Here is a 24,869-nt window from a genome sequence, read left to right as displayed (position 1 = left end):
ATATATATATATATATATATTCATGTTTAGTTTTATGACTTATGATTTATTTTTAAGCTCTTAATTAATTATTTATAATACACTGATAATTTTTCAATTTAACCAGGGTAGTTAACTAAAACCATTAAATAGCTTTATTTACTTGCAATAAAATAAACTTTTGCTTTAATATAATAAAATAACTTTATTTAATCTAGTTGCCAAGGAAACATTTCTAATTTTCATTTAGTTTAACTTTATGTACTAATATCACTAAAACTAAAAATAACAATGAATATAAAAAACTCCTAAAATGAGAAAAACGCAAAATAAAATGACTAAAACTTGAACTAAAAAGATAATAAAACCAGATAATATAAAAATAAAAACTTAATCAAAATATTTCAAATATGAAATTATAATTGTATCCCAATGATACTGAAATAACATGGATTTTAACAAATAATAACTAGTTTGTTGTGTTCATTTTGGTGCATTATTGTTCCTGATGTTTCTTGAGCTTGTTAGTATTTTATCTAATAGTTTGGCTTGCTTTGCTTCTGAGGATTGTTATCTTCTATAGGATCAAGCCTGTGCTGATGCTTTGCATATTAGTTTTGCATTCTTTTTTCTTTGTTTTTGTTGGGTTACACTATAGTAGTAACAAGTGCTGAGTGCTTGTAAGGTTTAGGCCTTGTTTACCAAAAGTCTTCAATCATTAACATGAGTCGCATACACAGCCCAATGCAATGCAATTAAAGGATTGGTTGCACACATTACAGTCACTGCAAGCAAAAGTTCTGACTTTTCTAGACTCTTGATTGAATCTTTGTTGAGTGGACTGATAATCAATCAGTTGAAGTTCTGTATGCATTGACTCAGTGAAACTGATCTGTGATTTCATCGATTTTCAACCCGTGATTGGTACCTGCATGGCGTCTGATCTAGTTTGTTCAGATGATCTGTGATTTACATGTGTTTTGTTGGATGGTCAGGTTCAAGGATTGAATTATTGTAACATTAGATTAGATTATTGCACATGTGTCATTGTCTCTTATCAGGTTTTGGCGGCTGTGTGGATATCATAGTCGATGGAGTGACTCTGCTGAACAAAATGGGTTTGAAGCCGGCAGACCAGCCCCTCCACCACGACTACATAGAGAACACGGAGCAGCTGGCACAGAGTTTCGCTTACTTTTTCTCCCCCGGAGCTGCTTCAGAGTAAGTGAGAGCCGTTCAAGCATGTTCGCAAAGCCCTCGGGACTGTAGAGATTGCGCAATGTAGCACAATACAGGTGTTGTGATTTATTGAATTCGAAGCCTAGGGTCAATTCAGTTGTTTTACAAGTTTACATAGTTGATCTGATTGCAAACTTCCGTTTTGTATTGGTTGGAACAGTTAGAATGAAAACGAATGAACTGGTCTCAAGCTCACACAGGTAGCCACAGATGCAGTTCATCAGATTAGCCATGAACAACTAACATTCTGCAACCACAAAGTGTCACATTAATGAAATAACATTAAAAATGGATCATTTCTTTAAAGGAGTAATGAAAATTTGCTGAAAATGTACTCACCCTCAGGGCATCCAAGATGCAGATGAGTTTTTTTCTTCTTCAGAACAGATTTGGACAAATGTAGGATTACATCAGTTTCTCACCAGTGGATCCTCTGCAGTGAATGGGTGCCGTCAGAATGAGAGTCCAAACAGCTGATTAAAAGCATCACAAGTAATCCACACAACTCCAGTCCATCAGTTAATGTCTTGTGAAGCAAAAAGCTGAGTGTTTGTAAGGAACAAATTCATCATTAAGATGTTTTTAACTTCAACCCGTTGATTAAATACGAGTACTCTATCCATAATATTGCTTTCTCCAGTGAAAATTTGTCTCTGTGAAAGATTTTGAAATGTGTTTTGTATAAAAATATGTTAATAAGTTGCAGCAGTCATAGCACTGCTAGTAAAACTATGTTAATTAGAACAACGATTCAACAAATGTCCAACCATTATAAAATGGTTCATTTATAATAAAATGCAATGATAGTTGCACTTCTTATTTGTTACAAATCGGCCTTATTTGCTTTATACATATTCCAGGTCTTATGGTTATGGTGTAAAAAAAAAATCAGTCTAGAACAAATAATTAAGAAGCTGGCTGTTGCTGATTTTAGAGTCTCTACACAAATGTATGTTCTTATGATTTTTAGTTTGTTAGCAACTATTCATTACATTGTGAAACACATTTTTATAAGTTTTATTTAGCTTTTATTTTTTATGTTTCTTAATGAAGTTTGACATGCTGAAGATGAAAATCACATAACTTTTTGTCTCATTAACAGTGCTCATGAACACTAAAAAAAAACTATGTTGACAACTTATACAAGCTAATCTGTTATTAATCATGCATACAAATTACAAGGTAGATGCATAACACTGAGCTAACCACAACAGTTAACATAAACTGTTATAACATAAACGGTTACCAAAAGTGAGTCATCCAAAACTTCAGAAGTGTACGCTTGATCATTTTTGTCTTTTATGACTAGTCCCACATTGTTCTGGAATGTTCCAGAATGCACTAGAATATTACAAAATGTTACAGTTCTAAAATGTTTCCATCCTTGCAAAAGCAAAATATCTTAAAAAAAAAAAAAAAAAAAGAATGTACAGTGCTCACTTTTTGTTTCTGTTCAATAGAAGGAATGTCCAGAGAATCTAGAAAGGTTTTAATTTGTGCATTATTTACCTGCGTCTGTTGCGAATATAGAGATTTACAGTAAAGTTCGAATGTCTTTTTAATCTTATCCAAGGTATGTAACATATTTCCTATACAGGGGTCCTTTATCTTATCAATCGTAAGCTTATGCTGTTGGTTCCATGCTAGTCTTTTTGTCGCTTTCATCCCAGTTTCATAGAATGTTTGCCTTCTCATCTATTTTATTTTGAATATCTTTAACCTGCTTCAGAATCTGAGCATCTTTACTATTTACTTTTGTTCTTTTCCATAGGAGGTTCGTGATGAATGATACGCTCTTCAGTGAGCTGGTAGAGGCTTCTCGAGAGTTACCAGGAAACAGGTGGTCAATAGGAGGAAATGCACCTGTCATGGCCAGCAGGATGGCGCTGGAAGGATGTGATGTGCTTTTAGGGGGCAGTTTCAGCACCGATTTCGCTGAAATCCTCTCACAGCGTATCACAGGTGCTGTAATGCTCTTACTTTCAGCTTTATGCTAAAAAAGCCTTTTCTATTCAACATTGTACATATAACAAGAACACGTACAAATCTTCATTTTAAAGTATTTTTCTGCTTGCTACAGCTTTCTTCCATGTATGTCATTGCAGTTGATTATTTTGTCTCTCCTCAGTGGCTGGAAACACAGTGGATGAACCAGACATCCACCTGATCCTGGAGTATCCAACGGGTGCCACGTGGGGGACGTACACCTCCCGAAGAGCCAACAGGTGGGATTCCATTAAATACATTTAATTTCTTTTTAAGTTTTTTTCAGCTTTACTGTACTTTCAATCTAAACTTTCTGTAAGTGTTTGAAATGTTCTTGCATCGCTGTAGGTATATTGTCCATAGTGATGATCATAATCCATATCTGGACTCCATGGAGCAATTTCAGGAGAAGCTGAACAGCTTCAAACCAGATCTGCTCGTTGTAGGAGGGCTACAGATGATGGACAACTTCCCTTTCAAACTGGGTAAGTGAATGAAGGGTACTAATTAACACTTCAAATGAACCTTCATTAATAACATTTACAAACATTATTGCATAATGCTCAACAAATCAACATTTATTCTACTTTCTAATAACAATATGAAACTTTTTATTAATGTATTTTAATTATTATAAACGTCAGCCCGTATGTGGATTAGTGGCAGTTTGGAGCTAAACTAACTCTGTACTGTCACATGGTGAGATTAGCATGTTTTCCCAGCTGCCCTGGGAAAGCAGACTGACTGTAATAACTCATAGCACTCAGTGATTTTGTTGGTTATCTGTGTTTTATTTAGGTAATATTTAGACCTAAAGGTGAAAATGCTTAATTGAGTATTAAAAGTGAAGTGTGTAACTACATTGCATTGTAAAAAAAAGAAAAGAAACCGTAAATAAAGCTAAGATTGGAGTATATTTTACAAGAAAATACTCTATTTCAGTATTTCTACTTCAGAATTACACTCTGTACTGTCACATGGTGAGATTAGCATGTTTTCCCAGCTGCCCTGGGAAAGCAGACTGACTGTAAAAACTCATAGCACTCAGTGATTTTGTCGGTTATCTGTGTTTTATTTAGGTAATATTTAGACCTAAAGGTGAAAATGCTTAGAGTATTAAAAGTGAAGTGTGTAACTACATTGCATTGTAAAAAAAAGAAAAGAAACCGTAAATAAAGCAAAGATTGGAGTATATTTTATAAGAAAATACTCTATTTCAGTATTTCTACTTCAGAATTAAATTTTTACATGACATTTCTTTGTAAATAATTGAGAAAATTCAGTGAAACTTTTTCAATAAAAAGTACAAATAAAAAGTTTTCAGTGTGTAAAAGATATATTTTTTGAAGTTGTAAATAAAACAGATTATTGGAGTGCGTTTTGCAGGAAAATACTATTACTGTCTTTTTACTTTCAGTGAAAAATTAGCCATTTTGGAATGAGTATTGTCTTTCTACGCAATTTCTAAGTGTACCACAATTTTAATGTTCCAATAAGCGTTTTGCATATTAAAATCAGGCTTTTTTTCTGTGTTGATTATGATATTCTGTAATAACCATTTGCTTCCTCTAGGAGAGCGTGAGGCTCTGCTGGGAAAGCTGGCGAAGATGTTGTCCTCCGCGTCTCCGCAGACCGCTGTCCATTTCGAGATGGCCAGCTTCGTAGAGAAGAGTCTGATGTCAGATCTCCTAGAGTTTCTTCTTCCTCACACCGACTCATTAGGCATGAACGAGCAAGAGCTGCCCAATCTCCTAAGCCTTTTCCGCGGCAGCAACTTGACAGTGCTTTCCGACCCCAACCCACGCGTAGCTACAGTGCTGGACCAGATGCGAGAACTCTACCGCCTGGTAAACCAGCGCCACCGGCAGGCCGGCACGGGTCGGCCGCTCACACGCCTTCACGTCCACACGCTGGCTTTCCAGGCCATCATCGTCAAACGTGGCTCCAAGTGGAAGAACACCATGTCGGCCACAGCCAAAGCATCTCTGACCGCCAACCGGCACGTCTGCGGCTCGCCGGACATCGATCTCAGTAAAGCGCGGCTGATCATGGACGAATCGTTCTCTGTTAGCAGGCAAGAAGGAAGTCAGAGAATTCCACTTGAGGAATCCCGACCCGTTTCGTGCTGGGATGAGGACGGCTATGAGGTTTGCGTGGCTCCTGTGCTGGTGTGCACTGAGGTGTACCAGACTGCTGGAGGAGGAGACAACATCTCTGCCGCTGGGCTCGTACTGCAGATATGAGACGTCTTTGTTTTTTCTTTTATTGCTTTCTTTTATTTTTTGGTGTGAAAAAAATCGAGACAGATCATGTGCAATACAAACATTGGGTCCAGCTAATATAACGTTGGGGGAATCGCACAAAACGTGTCAACAATATATCCACAATATTTTCTTTCCTTATGCAAAATATAATTTCTTTTTTTTCCCTTTTGATTTTTGTGTGAAATATGATCTGGACACTTGATTATGAGATTCACCGAGTTATCCCACCTAAAGGTCATATGTTTTCAGTTTGTTTTTCTTTACTCCTATCCAGAACCTTTATGTCTTAAAATGGCTTCGTATTCATTCACTTCATGCACATTACTCCAACAAGGGCCAGTAATCTTAAAATAATATGCAGAAGAGCACCCAGAGCCATTATATTATGACTGAAATCAATCGATGCTGATGCACACAGTAGCCCGCTATGTTAATGTCAAGTGGAAATGCAGACAAATTTAGCATGACTGAAGTGTTGTGGAGTCCATATTTGACCTAACATTGCTTTATCCTCATTGGTCGAATATTATTGCTTCCTTGTTTTTTGCTCTGCCTACTCAAGTCACGTCTTTATTCTCATTCCATAGCATCATCATATTCCACTTTAACAAGTGATTGAGCAGTTGCACATTATCCCAAACATGGAAACAATTCTGTCTTCCGCTCTCATTTTCTCATGTCTTTTTTATATCTTTAGCTTATTTTACAACACAACGACTGAATTCACATGCCACTTTTAATTAAGGGAACATGGCTTGATTTTTAACTCTAGGGAAGTGAAATGTTTTAAGGATAGTAATTTTAGCTTGTGTGGGTGTATCTCATGAAACCATCAAGAACATGTCCCAGTCATATTTCTCGCCAAAATCAAAAGAAAGAAAGATATTGTAGTGATCTCAATTAAAAATAATTGGAATTACAAATAAAATTCAGTTTTAAAAAAGGACAATGTGCTTAACTGGCATGTAAATAACATGCTAAAAAAGAAGTAATGAAGGAGAGGTGTGTTATTTCTTTGCCATTAGCATTATAATATTCAATTTGATTTTATTTTGTTAATTTATTGTATTGTTTATTTGTTATTTTATTATGTTTTTATGGTTTAATTTTTTTGTGTTTTTATTAAATTGTATTATTATTATTTTTATGTGACCTGGCCATGCTTTCATGAGATTCACCTTAGTACTTTAGTTATGTTTGAGTTCGAATGAGGAACTATTCTTTGGAAAGGATGTAATAGGAAGCCAAAACCACTTATTTCTTTACGTGCAAAAACTATCTGCGTGTATGTATTTTCAGGAGGAAGATTTAAAGAACTTCGGCAATGGTGATTTTTACCTCTCCGAAACGTCATATCTGTTGTAATCATAGTTGTGGGTGCCTCTTTTCACCGATTCAGAAACATCTAGGCCCCAAGCAAATCTGGGCCCTGACTTCCTTTCAGTCACATCTTCCGTTAGTCACCCTGAGTGCAAATTATTGCCTACCTCCTGTGCCTATAAAAATATACCCAGCTTAACTGATGTTAACATCATGATTATATTATATACCTGCATTTATTTACGTGATGGGTACATTAGAGATGCTTGTCCATGCTAGTGTAACCCGATATCGGACAGGAGATGGATGTCCCACCCTATGAGAGATACCAGAGTGAGTGCTTTTAGACGCTCGCCAGCTGATATATGAAATATGTCTCAGGGATTACAGTAGTCTGGATGTCTAAGATCCACAACACTTGAGTTCGAAGCAATTTAGCTGTGACGGAGAGCAGCCGGTGTGATTCTGGATGAGATCTGAGCCTGTAGCATATACTGACCAACTGATGGTCCTGTCGATTTGAAGAATCTTTAGTGTGAAAAATAGTGTTTCACTAGTTTTGTTTAATCATACCGTAATAATACAAGAGGGATTTAGGTGATTGAATTGAAGGGTTTATGAAGCAATTGTAGCATTGGAATTGTTAATTACAGAACGGTGGTAAGAGTATTTGAGTGTTGTTATGATATGCCTTTTTCTCTTTCCTTCTTTTGTCTTGGCCATGTGTGGTCTGGCAGCAACAGCTGTTCTGAAGGGAAAGGACTCCTTTTTGAATGACTTTGAATTTATATGTAATAAAATAATACATTCCATTTATGGTACACTTGTGTATTTCTGATTATTTTATTAACTTTTGATTATTTTAATTTGGATATTTTGGAACAGTTGAGGTCACCTTTGGTTTGGTTCATGAATGTTTATTACCGTTTAGTAAAATATTTCAGAATATTTAGAAATACAATGCGGGTGAAAAAGTCTCCCTGTGAAAATCTGAAAATCTTTTTCATTTCAACCTGAAAAGTTTTAGGGTTTTAAAATTAAAGATTGAATAAATGGATGGATTGATAGATAGATATAAATCTTCCAATGTAAAAATACGGTAAAGACGCTAACTTTTCTTTTTTAGTATCCAACATTTAATGTGAAAGACTGACCCTCTTGACGCTCGAGAGAATCTGATTGGTCGATATGGTGTCCAATCACAGAGCTCGTTGGTGGGAGAGGGTTAAGGCTAGAAGGGATACGCATGGCGCTACTGAGCATGCGCACATCAATATAGCGTAATTTTTGTCACACTGTACAACAATAATGACAATTTTTTCATTATTGTAAGGGGTAGGTTTAGGATTGGGGTAGGTGTAGACGTTAATAAAACACGATATAAAAGGTAGAAAATTAATTTCATTGTTCCGTTTCCGGTCGGAGCTGTAGCCCCTCTAGCCACAACCGAGGGAGAGCCGATACGCTGGAGAGTCTGCGGCTGCTTATGCTGAGCACTTCCTCACGTTTATAGTTGATCACCGCCAATAACAATGAGCTCTATTGGGACCGGGGTGAGTGGATTTAATAATACAACATTTATCATAGTGTGTGACTGAGATCTGATCCTGAAAGAGCGAGTACATAAGGAATGCGTGTATGTCTGTGTCATTCTGAAGCTAATAAGCTACTGCTAGTGTGCAGGATCTGGGTTAGTGTTTTATTCTGTGCCAACCTAATTAAAGTTCATAAAGAGTTTTCATACTAAGTTAGGTTAAATATATATATTTTTAAGTTTACTTGGGTTAATTGTGTATTTTTTGCACTATTTTGCCTCTGCCGAGTCACTGCTCGCTAACAACGATAGCAGTTCAAATGAAAAGTCACTGTGGAGGTAAAGTGAAAGTAAACGTGTTGTGCAGTACGAAAGCTGCTCTGCACTTTTGAGTTTTTTTTAGCCTTGTTATTGATGCCCAGCTGTGTTTATTATTTTTGCAGTGATTAAAAAATGCTCGAATGGTTTATTTATATGAAATGAACACAAGTAATAATTGTTGACAGCATTTCTCTTCTCTCTCTCCAGTATGATTTATCCGCCTCCACCTTCTCACCTGATGGAAGGGTATTTCAGGTCGAATATGCCATGAAGGCTGTTGAAAATAGCAGGTAATTAATTAAATACTACTACACGTGAAATAATTGAAGCCAGAAACATCTACATATTAAAGGGGTCATATGATGCTTTTTTTAAAGATCATTATTTTGTGTATTTGGTGTAACAGAATATGTTGACATGCTTTAATGTTCAAAAAACACATTATTTTTCTAATACTGTACATTATTGTAGGTCCTCTATGCCCCGCCTCTCTCAAACGCTTCGTTTTCTACAAAGTCCCTCCTTCCGACAAGCGCAGTCTGCTCTGATTGGCCAGCTGACCCAGTGCATTGTGATTGGCCGAACACCGCAAGCACTCGTCGGAAATGTAACGCCCTTTACCATAATCGCGAGCTTCATCTTTCAAAATAAATGTAAAGACAGAGCCCGAAAGGGGAACAGAGTCTTGTGACAGACACAGTGATGAATATGTGTGCAGTACACAAGCCACGGTTAAGACAGCTGACTCCACTGTGATGTGTCTCGCGCTCTCTCTCTCTCACACACGCACACACACACGATGCACAAAACTCAATGCTGCATTTATTTGATGATTTGTTTTGTAATAGTGAAATATTATTAGAATTTAAAATAACTTTTCTTTGTAATGTAATTTATTACTGTAATGGCAAAGCTGAAGCCTAGAGTAAGGGCTGCTGAAAATTCAATGTCACATGATCATTCAGAAATCATTTAAAATGCTGATTTGGTGCTCAAGAAATATGTCTTATTATTATACATTACATTATTTGATGAACAAAGTACAGCATTTATTTGAAATAGAAATATTGTGTAATATTAAAAATGTCTTTACTGTCACTTTTGATCAATTTAATGCATCCTTGCTGAATAAAAGTATTCATTTACTTTCCCCAAATTTTGGAATGGTAGTGTAAATCTTTACATGCATATGAATCCCTGACTGTATGTCTTCTAGGCTGTGGCTGGTCTTCTAGCAGATGCACGATCTCTCTCAGAAGTGTCCAGAGAAGAGGCTTCAAACTTCCGCTCCAACTATGGCCATGACATCCCACTGAAGGTAAGAGAGAGACTAAAGCAATAGATCACAGAAAAATGTACATTCTACCGCCATTGCAGACCTGCCAACCTTTACGCATTTTGACCTCAAAGTACGCTGGTAGATTTGTCACTCTAAACTACGCAAAAACTACACACGCAGTACTCAAATCAAGCAACTGCAAAAGAAGAGTTCATTCCCCAAATAGCAAGCAGAAATGATTGACAAATGCATAAGGCCTATCATTAAAAAGAGACTGTAACACAAAATCCCGCTCGATCCCCCTTCCACTCCCACCGTCTGACTGATTTCTTTAAGCGATGGACAGTACAGCAGTCACTGCACTTCTAACTCCTTAAGGTAAACTGGTTGGGGTGGATGTGGAAAGTAGAAATATTAAGTTAACTTAAAGGGGTCATATGATGTTGCTAAAAAGAACATTATTTGGTGTAATGAAATGTGTTTATGCAGTTTAAGGTTAAAAAAACACATTATTTTCCACAATGTATATTATTTTTTTCTCCTCTATGCCCCGCCTTTCTGAAACGCGTCGATTTTTACAAAGCTCATCGGTCTGAAAAGCGAGGTGTGCTGTGATTGGCCAGCTATCCAGTGCGTTGTGATTGGCCGAATACCTCAAGCGTGTGACTGAAATGTTACGCCCCTCACCATATTGTGATGATGCCGTCAGGCCGGAGCGATGATTCAAAAACATGAAAACCCATTATAAACGAGGCATTCGTTGCATCCAGTGGGGACATAATTACAGATTATAATGATTTATACTGTATTTTTACGCGTTGCGTTGCATCGCGCTGCGTAAACATAAAACCATGTCTGCATTTGTGATCGGAGAAATGACAAACAACAAGTGCTACTCTACACTGCCCAAAAAACTCGCTTTAAATATAAAAAACGTACTTACAATCTGTGAGTCAGAACAGCCGGCATTGTAGTCTACTCTCCCAGGATCAGGAAACAGTCCTCCATAAAATGTGCTGCACACTTCCGAATATTTGGGTTGAAGTGTTCTGGAACGGTGTTGTAAATACAACTTAACCACTGATTTCTAGTCGTGTCCATTTTTGGAAGGCCAAACAAAGTAGTTTCGCTTTCACAACGAAACCGCATCACACACGGCGGCCTAGAGTGAGCAGAGGCCGGGGGCTAAAGTGAGCTGAGGTGGCGGGCTTGAGAACGGTGCGGCCGGCGGATTCGACGAAGGAGACTTGGGGCAACCACATGTGATGACCCCGGGCTGGACTCTGCTTCGTCCACGGTGAAAGCCGATCCGGCGATCCACAGCGCAAAGTTGATGTATTTCCTCAGCAACCAGCACAGATCAGCTCTAGGCATGACGAAGCAGATATCGTCCTCTTTTGGAAGACCAAAAAAATTAGTTGTTTTCGCTTTCACAACGAAGCACACAGCGCCTTCACGACATGGCGGCGGCAGCAACAATACTACAGCGAGAATAAAAGTTTGGAAAAGTTAAGAGCATTCTTCTAAGATTAGAATGACAAAAATGCGGTTTGGAAGATGAATTCATGATGCACTCGTTCATTATATACATTTAGCAGATTTTGAACACAGAAAAAGTTACATAGTGCTGCTTTAAGTTGGCAAAGTAATGTAAAGCTATATGCTCAGTGACCAAATTGTTAAACGTGACTTTTTATTCACATTCATAATAATTACTAAAGCAGATTATGGCAGGATGGGAAAAAGTGAATGGATGTGCAGGAGAAATTATGTTACGTAGAAAGAGGTGTTTGTGTGCATGAGTGCCTTACAGCTAAAAAAAAACATGAGATCAGATGAGAACACTGACAGGGAGAGAGAGAGAGCAGCAGACCTAAAAGAGTCCATGCCCAACAGCAGTTCCTCACAAAGTATCAGGAGCAATGGCCATGCCTTAACCATGCATTTTTCACATTGTGCAATGACGATTTTGACATTAGCCATCAGGGAGCTTCATGTAGCTATCTAGGAGTATATTACATGCCCCCCAAAACCTTACGTTCCATCCAGTCACACTGATGGTACTCAAAAATGTTTTCCAAGGTTGGCAGGTCTGCCATTGACTCCCCCCAAACCCCCCCCAAAAAAAACAAACATACACAATAGTCTTCATGTGCTGTATTAAATTATGTCTTATATGATGTGTATATATTCGAAGCAATTTTTTTTTTAATTGAACGGTTAAACAAAGAAATTACAAAGATATGCTGGTCAGTGATATACTGTGTTCATATTCTCCAAACAGCATCTTGCAGACAGAGTGGCCATGTATGTCCATGCTTACACATTATACAGCGCTGTGAGGCCTTTTGGATGCAGGTAGGTCTTTTGTAAAGTTTCAATAATGAATTTTCATTTGCATTATCATTGCATAATGTAAGTTTCATTTCTTCTGATTATGTATGTATTATTTTTTTTTTTAACCCTTCAGTTTCATCCTGGGATCGTATGATGAAGATGATGGTCCACAGCTCTACATGGTTGACCCTTCTGGGATTTCACACGTAAGAGATCTCTGTTAATCAATACCTTAATACTTAATATACACTACCAGCTTGGATACACTGCTCTGAATTTGTTTCTCATGATTTTGAATGGTTCTCATGAAGTTTGAATGTATGAATTTCGTTACAACCCTACAATGTTACCTTTGTAGTGATGGAAAAGCAGCCAAACAGTGTCCAGCATACATCTGAACTCCTTCCAACACTCAATATCAATGCAGATTACACATTGTTTTCATTAACCTGAACCTCCTGTACATGTGTTTGCCTTTGTCATTAATGTTTAGTGTCTGTTTGTTAGGGTTACTGGGGGTGTGCTATTGGAAAAGCCAAGCAAGCTGCCAAGACAGAAATTGAGAAACTACAGGTAGGTGTTAAAATATAAATATATATATATCTACAGGGCTGTAGTACAGAAAATGTCATTGCCTCTCATTTATTATCATACATTCATTCTCATTCAATCTAACAGGTCTTTATTGTTAACAGTACAGCTGTGGTGTTTAGTATAAGCATGTTTGGCAGCCTTTTTTTGGAACATGTTCAAACAAGAGTCAGCTCCTTTCATTACTGCAGGGACAACATAATTTAAAACAGCCCTGAATAAGTAACAGCATTGTGTCATTACAAGATTTGTCATTTCAAAACAACTACAATACTGAATTTGTTTAGCAGCTTCCATTTTAATGTCAACAGATTAAAGTAGGTAAACTTGTAAATGTTCATCTTGTATTTCAGATGAAAGAAATGACCTGCAGAGAACTGGTGAAGGAAGTGGCAAAAATGTAAGCGTGTTTTAATTATAAACTTGAATTGAGATGACTTCAAAATCGATCGGATCAATCATATACAACACATGAGAGCAGCAGAGATCCACGAAAACAAACCATATACCAACAAAACCAGTCAAACGCTAAAGTGTTGTGCGTCAGCGTTTAAAGGTCTAGCTCAGCTGATTTTTTTCTTATCTGTAAGGTTGCTGAGTTTACAATAATGCTGGCTGCTGATGAACACCTTTTGACCAGTCAATTTCTTTTTTTTTTTTTTGTATTTTTTTCATAATTCCCTGCATTGGCCTTTTTTAAAAATCATCTTATTGAGATTGCATTTAGGATCATACATTATACAAAATAGAAATTAAATTCTGTGACTCTTCCAGGCCTTAACATGTTCAACTTTCCTGCTATTTCCAAGTTGTCCATGGTTGTGGGACTCTGAAAACATATTTATAGCATGCCATAACTATTTAGATTTTATATTTACACAATTTAAAAACTGTCATCTCTTCTCAGTATCTATATTGTTCATGATGAGGTGAAAGACAAAGCCTTTGAGCTGGAGCTTAGCTGGGTTGGAGAAGGTAATTACTGGATTTTATATTCTACTTCTATCACTACATTTCTTTGGACCTCATTTTAGGAAAATCATTGTAATACTTAATACGTACTGCAGCCGAGTTCATGAGCCCTTTAAGTTTAAGACTGTTTTTTTTTTTATACTGCATTTGTGTTCAGTGCTGAATTTGTCGTAGAACCCCGTTTATTTTTTTCCCAGTCTATTTTTAATGTTGGGGGAAATTACTGGATTTTATATTCTACTTCTATCACTACATTTCTTTGGACCTCATTTTAGGAAAATCATTGTAATACTTAATACGTACTGCAGCCGAGTTCATGAGCCCTTTAAGTTTAAGACTGTTTTTTTTTTATACTGCATTTGTGTTCAGTGCTGAATTTGTCGTAGAACCCCGTTTATTTTTTTCCCAGTCTATTTTTAATGTTGGGGGGAAAAAAAGAAATAAATATATTTATTTAGATTATTTTTCAGATGTTGGTGTAATATGATTCAATCCGTCACTCCTACACTACACACATTTTTTTTTTTTTTTTTGCCTGATTTGATGGTGTCTCAGCAGAAAAGAGAAATTGTGTTTAATTTATTTATATATATATATATATATATATATTGCCCCTCTTTTTAGTCACAAAAGGAAGGCACGAGCTTGTCCCCAAAGACATCAAAGAGGAGGCCGAGAAATATGCTAAAGTAAGTAACTGTCCCTCTGGTAATAGTTATAACAAAAGCTCACTTCAGCATGACTTACTGTCATATTTCTGCCCTGACAGGAATCCCTGGAGGAGGAGGATGACTCTGATGAGGACAACATGTAAACACAGTGTTGCAAACCTCCCGTTTTTCCATTTCACACTGACTGTACCATGTTTCAGACATCCTGGCAACTCTCAACTTTCCGGCAGACAATAAAATGTTTTTTTATGTTTTGTAATGGACTAATGTAGTCCTATGTTTTCCTTTTGTGGGTTTCAGACTTGACAATAAATACGATTTATAAAAGAGAATGAAGCTCTGATTCAGACTCCTAAATTGCCATAATTACCGTTCATTAGTTGGACAGCAAGCTTAGGCAAAGGATCCACCTTCTCTTTTAGAAATTCTGTGGTGTCAATTGAATGATATTTATGCATACCCTGTCAGAAGAATGTGAATATTACTAGGTTCGGTATAAGGCACTAAATACAACATGCATTTGGGTATAGATAAACAGTTTATCTGCAGTGAGCTGCAAGGACTTGACCCTGAATTTATGGTTAGCCATCAGCATATGGAGCCTCAAAGCAAAACCCAGTATGTTAGAATTTACTTATGACATTTCTATCCATGATACTGTAACCCAAGCATGCATGTTATAGTATTAGACTTCAAAAAAAAAAGTGTGACTAGGATGAACGTGATATTTTAATGAACATACGTCTCAGGTTCGTACCATGTTAATCCACTGATATGAATATTTAGATTTGACATAAATGGTGTAGTAATCATAATTTAAAGACATTTGTTGTCACTTACACAGGCAGATTTTCTACAAAACTCAACCATTTAAGCAGAAGCCTTTCAATTATTATTTTTTAAGATTATGAAAAGCATAAATGTTTAACTGGCAGTGCATGCACAATTATTGTGAGATCTTTTTGTAGTTTTCTTGGGGTTTGAGGCTTCTATTTTTAGCACTTATGTGTGACACCTGGAGTCTGAATGTTGCTTTCCCATGCATTTATGTAATGCAGAGATGTCAAACTCAATTCCTGGAGCACCAGAGGCCAGTTTTGTTCCAACACTGCATACCATGTTAATCCACTGATATGAATATTTAGATTTGACATAAATGGTGTAGTAATCATAATTTAAAGACATTTGTTGTCACTTACACAGGCAGATTTTCTACAAAACTCAACCATTTAAGCAGAAGCCTTTCAATTATTATTTTTTAAGATTATGAAAAGCATAAATGTTTAACTGGCAGTGCATGCACAATTATTGTGAGATCTTTTTGTAGTTTTCTTGGGGTTTGAGGCTTCTATTTTTAGCACTTATGTGTGACACCTGGAGTCTGAATGTTGCTTTCCCATGCATTTATGTAATGCAGAGATGTCAAACTCAATTCCTGGAGGACCAGAGGCCAGTTTTGTTCCAACACTGCACCAACACACATACCATGTAGTTTTCAAATAAGCGTGAAGGACTTGATTAGTTGTATCAGGTGTGTTTAATTAGGGTTGAATCTAAACTCTGCAGGGCTCAGGCCCTCCAGGAACTGAGTTTGACACCCCTAATGTAATGTGTGCTCACTGATTAATGTATATTCTGATTAATTCATAGGGAAACTGACAGATTTATTGACTGATACACATCATAGATAGACATTGTATACAAATGGGTCAACACTGCACACATATGGATTCTCTTTACACATTAAAATCATACCATTTAATAACCATTAACGCCATAAGCATATGACTCTACTGGTCCAGTCACGTTTGCTAATCAAACACATTCCTTAATACCTATCATACACACCCTTAAAACATTAAAATACCCAGTCAAAATGCTGTCTTGTCCCATTTCTGATTCAAAATCCCAATACTTCAATGTCACGTTAAAGGTAACACTGTGATCATGCATAATAATTAGAAATCACGCAGGTGTCAGTGAATAAGCATTTAACTTGTCACACGTGCTTACTGTGGCGCTCTGTTCCGGTCACGTGGTTAACAAACCCGCCGCCACGCTCTCCACAGCAACGACATAAAGACGCCATTACCGTTGCCTTCCATTGACCTTTTCTTCACGACCGCGTCTAAAACGATTTAGTGGTAAAATAATTAATATACAAATCACATAAAGAACACATTTAAGCTAACGACGCTGCGGTTACTCGGTCCGACTAGAGAAGCAGACAAAAACAGTCACGGGGCTCACCGCGAAATCTCACGGGCTCCGAGTCTAGAATGCGAAAATAATTACGTTGGGTACAAAATGGCGAATGCTCTCTTTTCTTCGACATGCGCAAACTGAGCAGAGCCTTTCCCTCTGAAATGAAGATCTGTTCCCATACATCCCTCCAGCCAATGGGCTTCGCAGTCGGGACGCTTCTGAGTCAATTCGACCAATCAGAACCGCGGACAGCGCAGAACAGGAAACAGCTAGCCAATCGGAGGCCAGGATGGATTTCTTCTATTTGCAAAGAGTGAGAATCAAAGAACACCAATGAGAGCGCATAAATCGCAGCGCCTCTTTCGTACTGAGCAATCGGGTTACGCGCTTCAGTCTAGCCAATAGGATTTTGCTTAGCGGGCAGCCAATCGCAATGCTCGGGATTTGCCCACTGTGGCCCCGGCAGCCAATAGGGATCCGAGAAACACAACCTCAGCTCAACAGCTTGTTATTTCGTCTATGCCTTTGCGACCTAGTCGAATGCTGAGCTGAAGCAGTCATATAGGAGCATGTAAGTACACATTTATATTTCCTCACAACATTCAAACACCGATTTTGCTTCATTAAACCCGTATATTCACATCCGTCTTATTTAAACTCGCTAGTCTGAAAGTAATCCAGTCATATTTGCCGTTTTCCCTTGGTTTCCAGCAAAGGTATTTAGGCGACGAAGAGAAAAAAAATTGAATGGCAGAGCCTAACGTTAACGTTAGTCGGCTTGTTTTCTCACAGGATCCGGGATTTAGCCGACGACTTTTACTTGAACTAACCACTCAAAACCGACCAGTTTATAGCCATAAACTTGTAACTCAGTCTGAAGGGAAAAGTCGCCTCACATAAATGTTGCGGAACTAACCCGACGAACAGTTTAAATCGCCATAACAGCTATCTTAACCGTCACAATTTGATCGACAGGCGTCAATAACCATCATAGCTGTCAGTTTTTCGTCCTTCGTACGCAATACCTCGGCAAATATAGTGTTAAGTGAGGGGAATGTGGGGTTAGTGGATGGTGGAGGGGCTGACATGGTGCAGGACGGTGTGAGAGCTATGATGGCGACGTGACACACACACACACACACACACACACACAGTGAGTAAAGCGGGAAGGAAACACGCAGGGTTTGAAGGGGTTATGTTTTCCTTCAGTGACTCCGTGCTTTGTTTTTTTTACACCATCAAGACATCGTGAGTGGCTCAGATTGGAGGTAAAGTCACGGTGATGCAGTTGAAGCTGTGTTTTGATGGGTTGGTTTGGTTTATTTGATCATTTTGAAGGGAGGAGGACGAGAACTGGCTAGCCACGTTAGCTCCTTTAGCATTTTCTCTGTTGTGTGTATTTGTGTTGTGCTGTCAAATCTTCCACACGAATACATATGATACGTTTTTAGCACATGGCGCCAGATCGTGACTCTGTTTCTTTATGCGTGTGTGTTGTTCTGTTTCAGCAGTCAAAACCAATCGAGCTGGACTCCCTCAAATAGCCATCAAGATGAAGGTGAGTCTGTGATCCTCTGCAGTTGTGATATGCGACGCCTCTCCCTAAATGAAGCACAACATGCATCTGGAACAAAACACTTCAGTGAATAAATCCCATATGAATGGATCTTTTATAGAAATTGTGATAAGAAAAGCTCAGTAGTTCAATGATTGAGGTAGTCAGACTGTATAAGTGCTTTCAGAATACCCAAAATAGTCATTTTCATAACATTTGAATGCTGTTACTTCTTGAAGTATTCTTAGATGTTTTTACACATGCTTTATATAACCGTAAATATGCAGAGAGAAAGTGTTGGTATGAATTTGTCTGTGCACCTTAATAATATTTACACTGTCCACAGGTAGCAGATGAGCCTGCCTACCTGACTGTGGGGACGGACGTGAGCGCAAAGTACCGTGGTGCCTTCTGCGAGGCAAAAATCAAGACTGTTAAACGCATTGTGAAAGTTAAGGTAAGTTTAATCAATCTGATGAGTCTATCCATTTGTCTTGTCAAGTTAGTTTTATTTGTATAGTGCTTTTCAAAATGCACATTGTTTCAAAGCAGCTTTACAGCAAATCATGATTGTAGTGTCTGTAATGCCTAAATATCTTCATGCTTTATAGATTTGCTATATAGTATACATCGCTTTGAAATGTATATCAGTCATTTTAAATATATCGCTGAGTGACACTATAGTTTACATTTTGTGGTGATTTAAACAATCAAGCAATTGAGATTTAATATAGTATATATCGTTATATGTGAGTATACTGTACAGGCAGAAAATGTTGTGTACTTTATATCACTGGGGGATAACACGGTTTGTTTTGCAACAATTAATCGAACAATTGTTTGCATCAAACAATTAAGATTTGCCATATGGTGTATATATCGCTCAGAAACGTATGCTTTCTAAACTGTCCCCGTTAAACAGTTCTTGAAATGTGCATCGTCAATCATCAAACAATCATTTTAGAGCTTTTTCTGTGAGTTTCCACAAAAAAAGTGTAAGTTCAGAGTGCAATGCATCTTATCTGTCAAGCCAGTGACAGATGACAAAGAGGATAAACACGTGTCATTTTCTGCTGGTGACTATGCACAGATTTGTTATTAAAAAAGGGTTGTGTTGCTTTAATGCAGAAGTGTTTGATGCACTTCACACTGCATGATTTAGTAACATAAGCAGGCCCACAAAAAAAAAACCAGGAGGTGATGATCCTGCTTTGTGCACTAGCTCCACAGACCATTCAAGTATCATCTACAAAACGTCCATCTTTCTATATAGAGTAGTCAGTAAGATGGAAACTCATTCATGTCGTGAGAACAAACAATAAGCTTACAAATGGCTTTATTGGGATTGGCACCTACCAGTCATAAGTATGTTGTTTTAAGGTTAATCCACACTACTTTTTTTTTTTGGTGCAAAATCTCGTTTTTACGCCATCAGTGTTTTGTTTTCTCTCTTAAGATCTTGGTTTGTGGCCGTTCTTGGGTATTTAATCGACTGAAACAAGACAGCCTGGGGTAAAATGGAGCAACACGTGCCTGACGTTTGTGTTGCACATTCTTGCAAGGATATTCTAAGTAGTTGCTCTTGACAGTGTTTGTGATTTGAATTTTGTGAACGGGAGTTCCTCTTTTGCTATGTTATAAGCCGTTCTTCGGATTCTTTCACTTTTGAATTCACGATCTTGTTGTCACATTTTGCAAGAAAAGATAATTGTCTGATTTGCTTACAAACATCTATACATATTTCACTTTTTAAGACTAAAACAAAAGATGGATTCTTTATTAATAAAAAATCACACCAACAATAAACCATAAGATACAATGACAAACTAGCTTACAAAACGTTTATTAACAAAAATAAGATGAGGCATGGCATACACCACATGCTGTATTATATACCGACTAATAAATTACAGAATGTTTAGCAAACACTGAGGAATCAAATAAAAAAATTAATTAAAGAGAGCCTTCATAGCATAACGTGAGGTAAACCGCAAAGATAAGCTTTTCAAAATGAAAATAAAAGTAAAACTAAACTTGCTGTCGGTGACAGTGCTTTTTATTAATTTTTTTTCCCCCACAAGAATACCAACATGTTCTTCTTTGGTTTAAGAAGCGGTCTTTAGCTTGAAAACCATCCATCGTTTTCTCAATATTCGCGTCATTTTTAGCTGCGCGCAGCTTCGCGCTCCTGCTGACGCGGCGATTATAAACCAGGCTCTACTCTCGAAGCGCTGCGCAGTTCAAATGAGTAGTGCGGTTTCATTATGCTTTCGGTTTCTTTGCCGTTTGATGTTTCTCATATGCAACAGAAATGCTTATGAGTTGAACAACACGGTGGTCTCGCCACTGCGACCGCTCACAAAATTTATTCGCACAGGCAGAAAAAATGGTCGCAGTCTGGAGCCCTTTGTCCATTATATTTAAACAGGCCGTTGCTAATGTACCCTTAAGATTTCTATATGTGAATGACCTCTGATGTATAAGTGCAATAGCACAGTTCATACCGAGCTTCTTATAGTACGCTTCAGTTTTGTTGTTATGCTCTCAAACTGTTACACTTAGGTCCTTATAAATAACAAATAACATGCTTTGAATTAAAGAGCACAATATCCTGATTCCCAGTTGGATCCTGAGCTGGAACAAGCATTATTTTGGCAACATTATTGTTCATTTTCCATGATTCATTTTCCTAAATGTAAAAATGCAGTTTAGACACCACCAGTTGAGTTATAATCACTATGGGAAAAGATTAAATTAGGATTAGCAATTTTCATGGGGGCGGTTACATGGCGTATATCATGGTGGATGTCTTTTATAGTCTTTGTGTGTGTGTGTGTGTGTGTGTGTGTGGCCTCAAATGTTCAATGATTTTATATATTTTTTTCCCATAGACTAATCTCATGACCAGTTCTGCAGGGAACATTTTCAGTTTAACGCTTCTCTATACCTTTGCTTTCCTTCCAGGGACACCGATTAACAAACCTCCAGTGCTTGGCTACAAGGATCTCAACCTCTTCAAGCTCTTCCGACTGGTGCATGTTCACGGAGGCTGTGACAATGTGAGTGTTCTTAGTGTTCCCACCGTCTGTTGATTGAATTCGGCAAGTGGGAAGTGAGAACTTGCCAAAAATATGAAGCGAAAGTGGCCGCTGATTGAATTGAGGTTCACAGAGCTGGACGGAGTTAACAAAAAATTGCTTGTTTATCAAATGCATGTTCTGTGAATGTTATTGAGGGTAGCTATATTTGGAAGTTTGGAGAGGTGATAATTGGGAAAACGGTTGTGCTTGTTCGAGTGATGTCATGTTTCTCTAAGCTATCTGATCCCAGGGTGCGGTAGACAGATGTGCATGACACTACCAGCTCTGTGCAGCAAGAATAAGCGCTTTTAGTCATCAAAAAGACTTGTGTAATGAGATGGTTTATTTTGTTTTTTAGATTGAAAGTGGCTCTATTTGGAAACAGATCTACTTGGATCTTGGTATCCCAGTTCTGAACTCTGCTGCCTCGTACAATGTGAAAACTGCCTACAGAAAGTAAGTACATGCTCTCGCAATTCCTGCTGTACAGCAGCCAGTGTTCTTTTTGTGTTGTTGGCAAATGGAGACAGTTTTCCACTTGGAGACACTTTTGCTGCACTGTTAAAGGAATATTAAATCTTAACTCATGTAATGGTTAAATAAAAAATGAACCCAGATCTTCTGAAAACCAAAGCCTTGTTAAATAGCTCTGTGCAGCAAGAATAAGCGCTTTTAGTCATCAAAAAGACTTGTGTAATGAGATGGTTTATTTTGTTTTTTAGATTGAAAGTGGCTCTATTTGGAAACAGATCTACTTGGATCTTGGCATCCCAGTTCTGAACTCTGCTGCCTCGTACAATGTGAAAACTGCCTACAGAAAGTAAGTACATGCTCTCACAATTCCTGCTGTACAGCAGCCAGTGTTCTTTTTGTGTTGTTGGCAAATGGAGACAGTTTTCCACTTTGAAGGTGACTTTTGCTGCACTGTTAAAGGAATATTAAATCTTAACTCATGTAATGGTTAAATAAAAAATGAACCCAGATCTTCTGAAAACCAAAGCCTTGTTAAACGTCGTGTCCATTTTTGGAAGACCAAACAAAGTAGTTTCGCTTTCACAATGAAACCGCGTCACACACGGTGGCCTAGAGTGAGTGGCGGCGGCCTACAGTGAGCAGAGGCCGGGGGTTAGCGTGAGGAACAACCGGAGGATTGGAGTGAGCAGAGGCGGGTGGGCTTGAGAACGGCGTGGCCGGCGATTTCGACGAAGGAGCGTATGGAAGGACATGTGACGACTCCGGGCTGGACTCCGCTTCGTCCACGGTGAAAGCCGATCCGGCGATCCACAGTGCAAAGTTGTAGTATTTCCTCAGCGACCAGCAAGGATCAGCTCTAGGCATGACGAAGCAGATATCGTCCTCTTTTGGAAGACCAAACAAAGCAGTTTCGCTTTCACTACGAAGCACACCGCGCCGGCAACAACAATACTACAGCGAGAATAAAAGTTACGACTTCTTTCTTTGCATGAACATTTGGGCAGCGTTATGCAAATCTTCCCACATACCGAAGTAGATATGTGGGGGCGTGTTTGAATGAGCCGTTTTAGGTAGGCGTGGTTGACTCAACTTTTATAAAGAATATCTCTTTGGATTTGAGACTTTAGTCTTTGCAACTTTACAGATCTTCTTTATGCACCAAAAGCTTGTAATACTCCAAAGAGAAAGGAAAAATTGAAATCGCATCATATGCGTTTTTTATAAAATAAAAGTAAATGTGACCATGACTGTTAAGCAAGAATCTTAGTGGGAAATAATGATTTTTTTTTTTTAATTAAATTTCAAATTCTTTTCTCACTCAATTAACAGTCTTTAGAGGACTCCGAATACAGCACATTGACTTTTTATGGTGCTTTTTTGACATAATATTTACGTTTTTGAACATTATTTAGTAGTAGGGCTGGGCGGTATGATGGTATATATATCGTTACTAGGGATGTAATGATTAACCGCGAGCCGGTTGAAAATCGATTTAAATATGTGATGATTCAAATCGGTTGAGATGCTAAACAAATCGCGATTCAATGAAGGGGTAGGAGTTTATATGAATGTATGTCTGAGGGGAACTTACTACTTGCGTCTTTCAATGGTATTTTTTTTCTTTTCCTTTTGCCTCTGTATAATGCATATTAAAGTTCATAAGTGCAGCTGCTTTGTTTACAGAGGTAACCAAGGAAACACTTTAAGCGCCACCTGCTGGCAGAGAGTGTATCTTCGTCTCATTCAGCTCGTCTGCTGTTTCGGTTTCATGCAGATTTTTTTTATTATGCATAGTTTCACAAAACTGAAGTCAAACCATTCTCTTTTTGCTTAAAATTTCGAAATTATACAATGTAATTTAGATTAAAAACTGCTCATGTTGCATGTGTTTAGCATCTTTGTTTGGATCATGATTAAAATGCAGTGGTTGCCTCTAATTTTAAGTGGAAAAGCACAGACAAAGCCTTAGTTTGTTTATATGAAGAGATTTATTTTATTTGTGTTTATTTGATTTGTTGATTTGTTTTAAAATTTCAATTTAGTTTTGTTATTTACATTTACATTGTATTTAAATTGTTATTTCGCAAATGCTTTTATCCAAAGCGAATAACAAATGAGGACAATAGAAGCAATCAAAACCAACAAAAGAGCAATAATTTACAAGTGCTATATTATTATTATAGTGCTATATTTCAATTTCACAAAGAAACGTACAGTATTTTGTCCAAGCAAAAATAAAAGGACACATTTAATTTATAATTTGTCTTAAATCTCATTTTGTTAAAAAAAATGAATCGAATCGTGAAATCAAAATCGTGAATCGAATCGTGAGTTGAGTGAATTGTTACATCCCTAATCGTTACCACGGAATAAAGTGTCTATCGTTAGAGATTTTGCTATATTGTGTATTCCATAGTATGCAAATATATCGGCGTAACATAGTACTACTTTAAAAGTTATATACACCTTTGAGTGATAAGGAAACCTGCATGAATGAGAAAATAAAGAGTGGGATGCACTTGATAGTTAAGCGCAATAAGCAGTGAAAAAGAACTCAATCTGCTGCTCTCGCTGACTGACACCCAGCCAAAGCGGCAGCACTGAAAGCCCTTCTCAGACAGCATGTGATCGCGAAAACGGATCTCTTTTGTGCTTGTTTGGTCAAATACGCACACAATTGTCAAAATGCCCATCGTGTGGAGTATTCACGTAAACAGTCAGTTATGTGTTAAATAAACAAACAGTTGGGTGAAAACCGGATGCATTTCAGTATATTGGAACCGTACAGTTGGTCTTAAAGGGCCTGCAGTCTAATTTACCTGCTGCTGTCTGTCACTCCCTGCACTTGACTGGATCACTTTTGGCTCTTTAATAAGAATCAGTTCAGTTGTTTGATACAGTGAAGACTATGCAGTGTTTTATTTATACAGTTTAATCAAATTCTGTAATATTTCTTACTACATGTTAAATAAACCTACTGTAATCGAATAGTACCCAGTGATCATCGAATATTATTTTTGCTTGAAATGCCCATTCTATATATATATATATATATATATATA

The 24,869-nt window shown here is 37.6% G+C and overlaps 3 protein-coding genes across 3 annotated transcripts in view; all 3 read left to right on the top strand.

The window, feature by feature from the left end:
• LOC107589623 (ADP-dependent glucokinase-like) overlaps window positions 1-6,524 on the top strand; it is a 7,257-nt gene extending 733 nt beyond the window's left edge. The window contains exons 2-6 of the mRNA XM_016278123.1: window positions 1,041-1,200; window positions 2,990-3,180; window positions 3,347-3,443; window positions 3,553-3,689; window positions 4,777-6,524. Coding sequence (XP_016133609.1) covers window positions 1,041-1,200; window positions 2,990-3,180; window positions 3,347-3,443; window positions 3,553-3,689; window positions 4,777-5,447 — 1,256 coding nt within the window. The 3' untranslated portion in view covers window positions 5,448-6,524. The remainder of the gene's footprint in view (window positions 1-1,040; window positions 1,201-2,989; window positions 3,181-3,346; window positions 3,444-3,552; window positions 3,690-4,776) is intronic.
• Window positions 6,525-9,803: 3,279 nt separating this feature from the next.
• psma3 (proteasome 20S subunit alpha 3) lies at window positions 9,804-14,825 on the top strand. Its single transcript, XM_016278122.1, has 9 exons — window positions 9,804-9,809; window positions 9,860-9,961; window positions 12,207-12,280; window positions 12,393-12,465; window positions 12,767-12,832; window positions 13,204-13,250; window positions 13,758-13,825; window positions 14,447-14,511; window positions 14,592-14,825. Exons 1-9 carry the CDS (start codon window positions 9,807-9,809, stop codon window positions 14,634-14,636), a joined length of 543 nt encoding a protein of 180 aa, XP_016133608.1. The 5' UTR covers window positions 9,804-9,806; the 3' UTR covers window positions 14,637-14,825.
• A 1,332-nt stretch (window positions 14,826-16,157) lies between these two features.
• Window positions 16,158-24,869, top strand: part of LOC107589670 (AT-rich interactive domain-containing protein 4A-like) — a 16,300-nt gene continuing 7,588 nt past the window's right edge. Inside the window, exons 1-6 of the mRNA XM_016278172.1 lie at window positions 16,158-17,269; window positions 18,207-18,256; window positions 18,600-18,710; window positions 21,145-21,312; window positions 22,056-22,153; window positions 22,224-22,242. Of these exons, the coding sequence (XP_016133658.1) occupies window positions 18,251-18,256; window positions 18,600-18,710; window positions 21,145-21,312; window positions 22,056-22,153; window positions 22,224-22,242 (402 nt within the window). The 5' untranslated portion in view covers window positions 16,158-17,269; window positions 18,207-18,250. The remainder of the gene's footprint in view (window positions 17,270-18,206; window positions 18,257-18,599; window positions 18,711-21,144; window positions 21,313-22,055; window positions 22,154-22,223; window positions 22,243-24,869) is intronic.

This window comes from Sinocyclocheilus grahami, unplaced genomic scaffold (assembly GCF_001515645.1).
Source record: "Sinocyclocheilus grahami isolate Dianchi unplaced genomic scaffold, SAMN03320097.WGS_v1.1 scaffold118.1, whole genome shotgun sequence".
NCBI classification, from domain to species: domain Eukaryota; kingdom Metazoa; phylum Chordata; class Actinopteri; order Cypriniformes; family Cyprinidae; genus Sinocyclocheilus; species Sinocyclocheilus grahami.
Note: the sequence above shows the minus strand (reverse complement) of the source record. Positions and strands in the feature narration are given on the sequence as shown.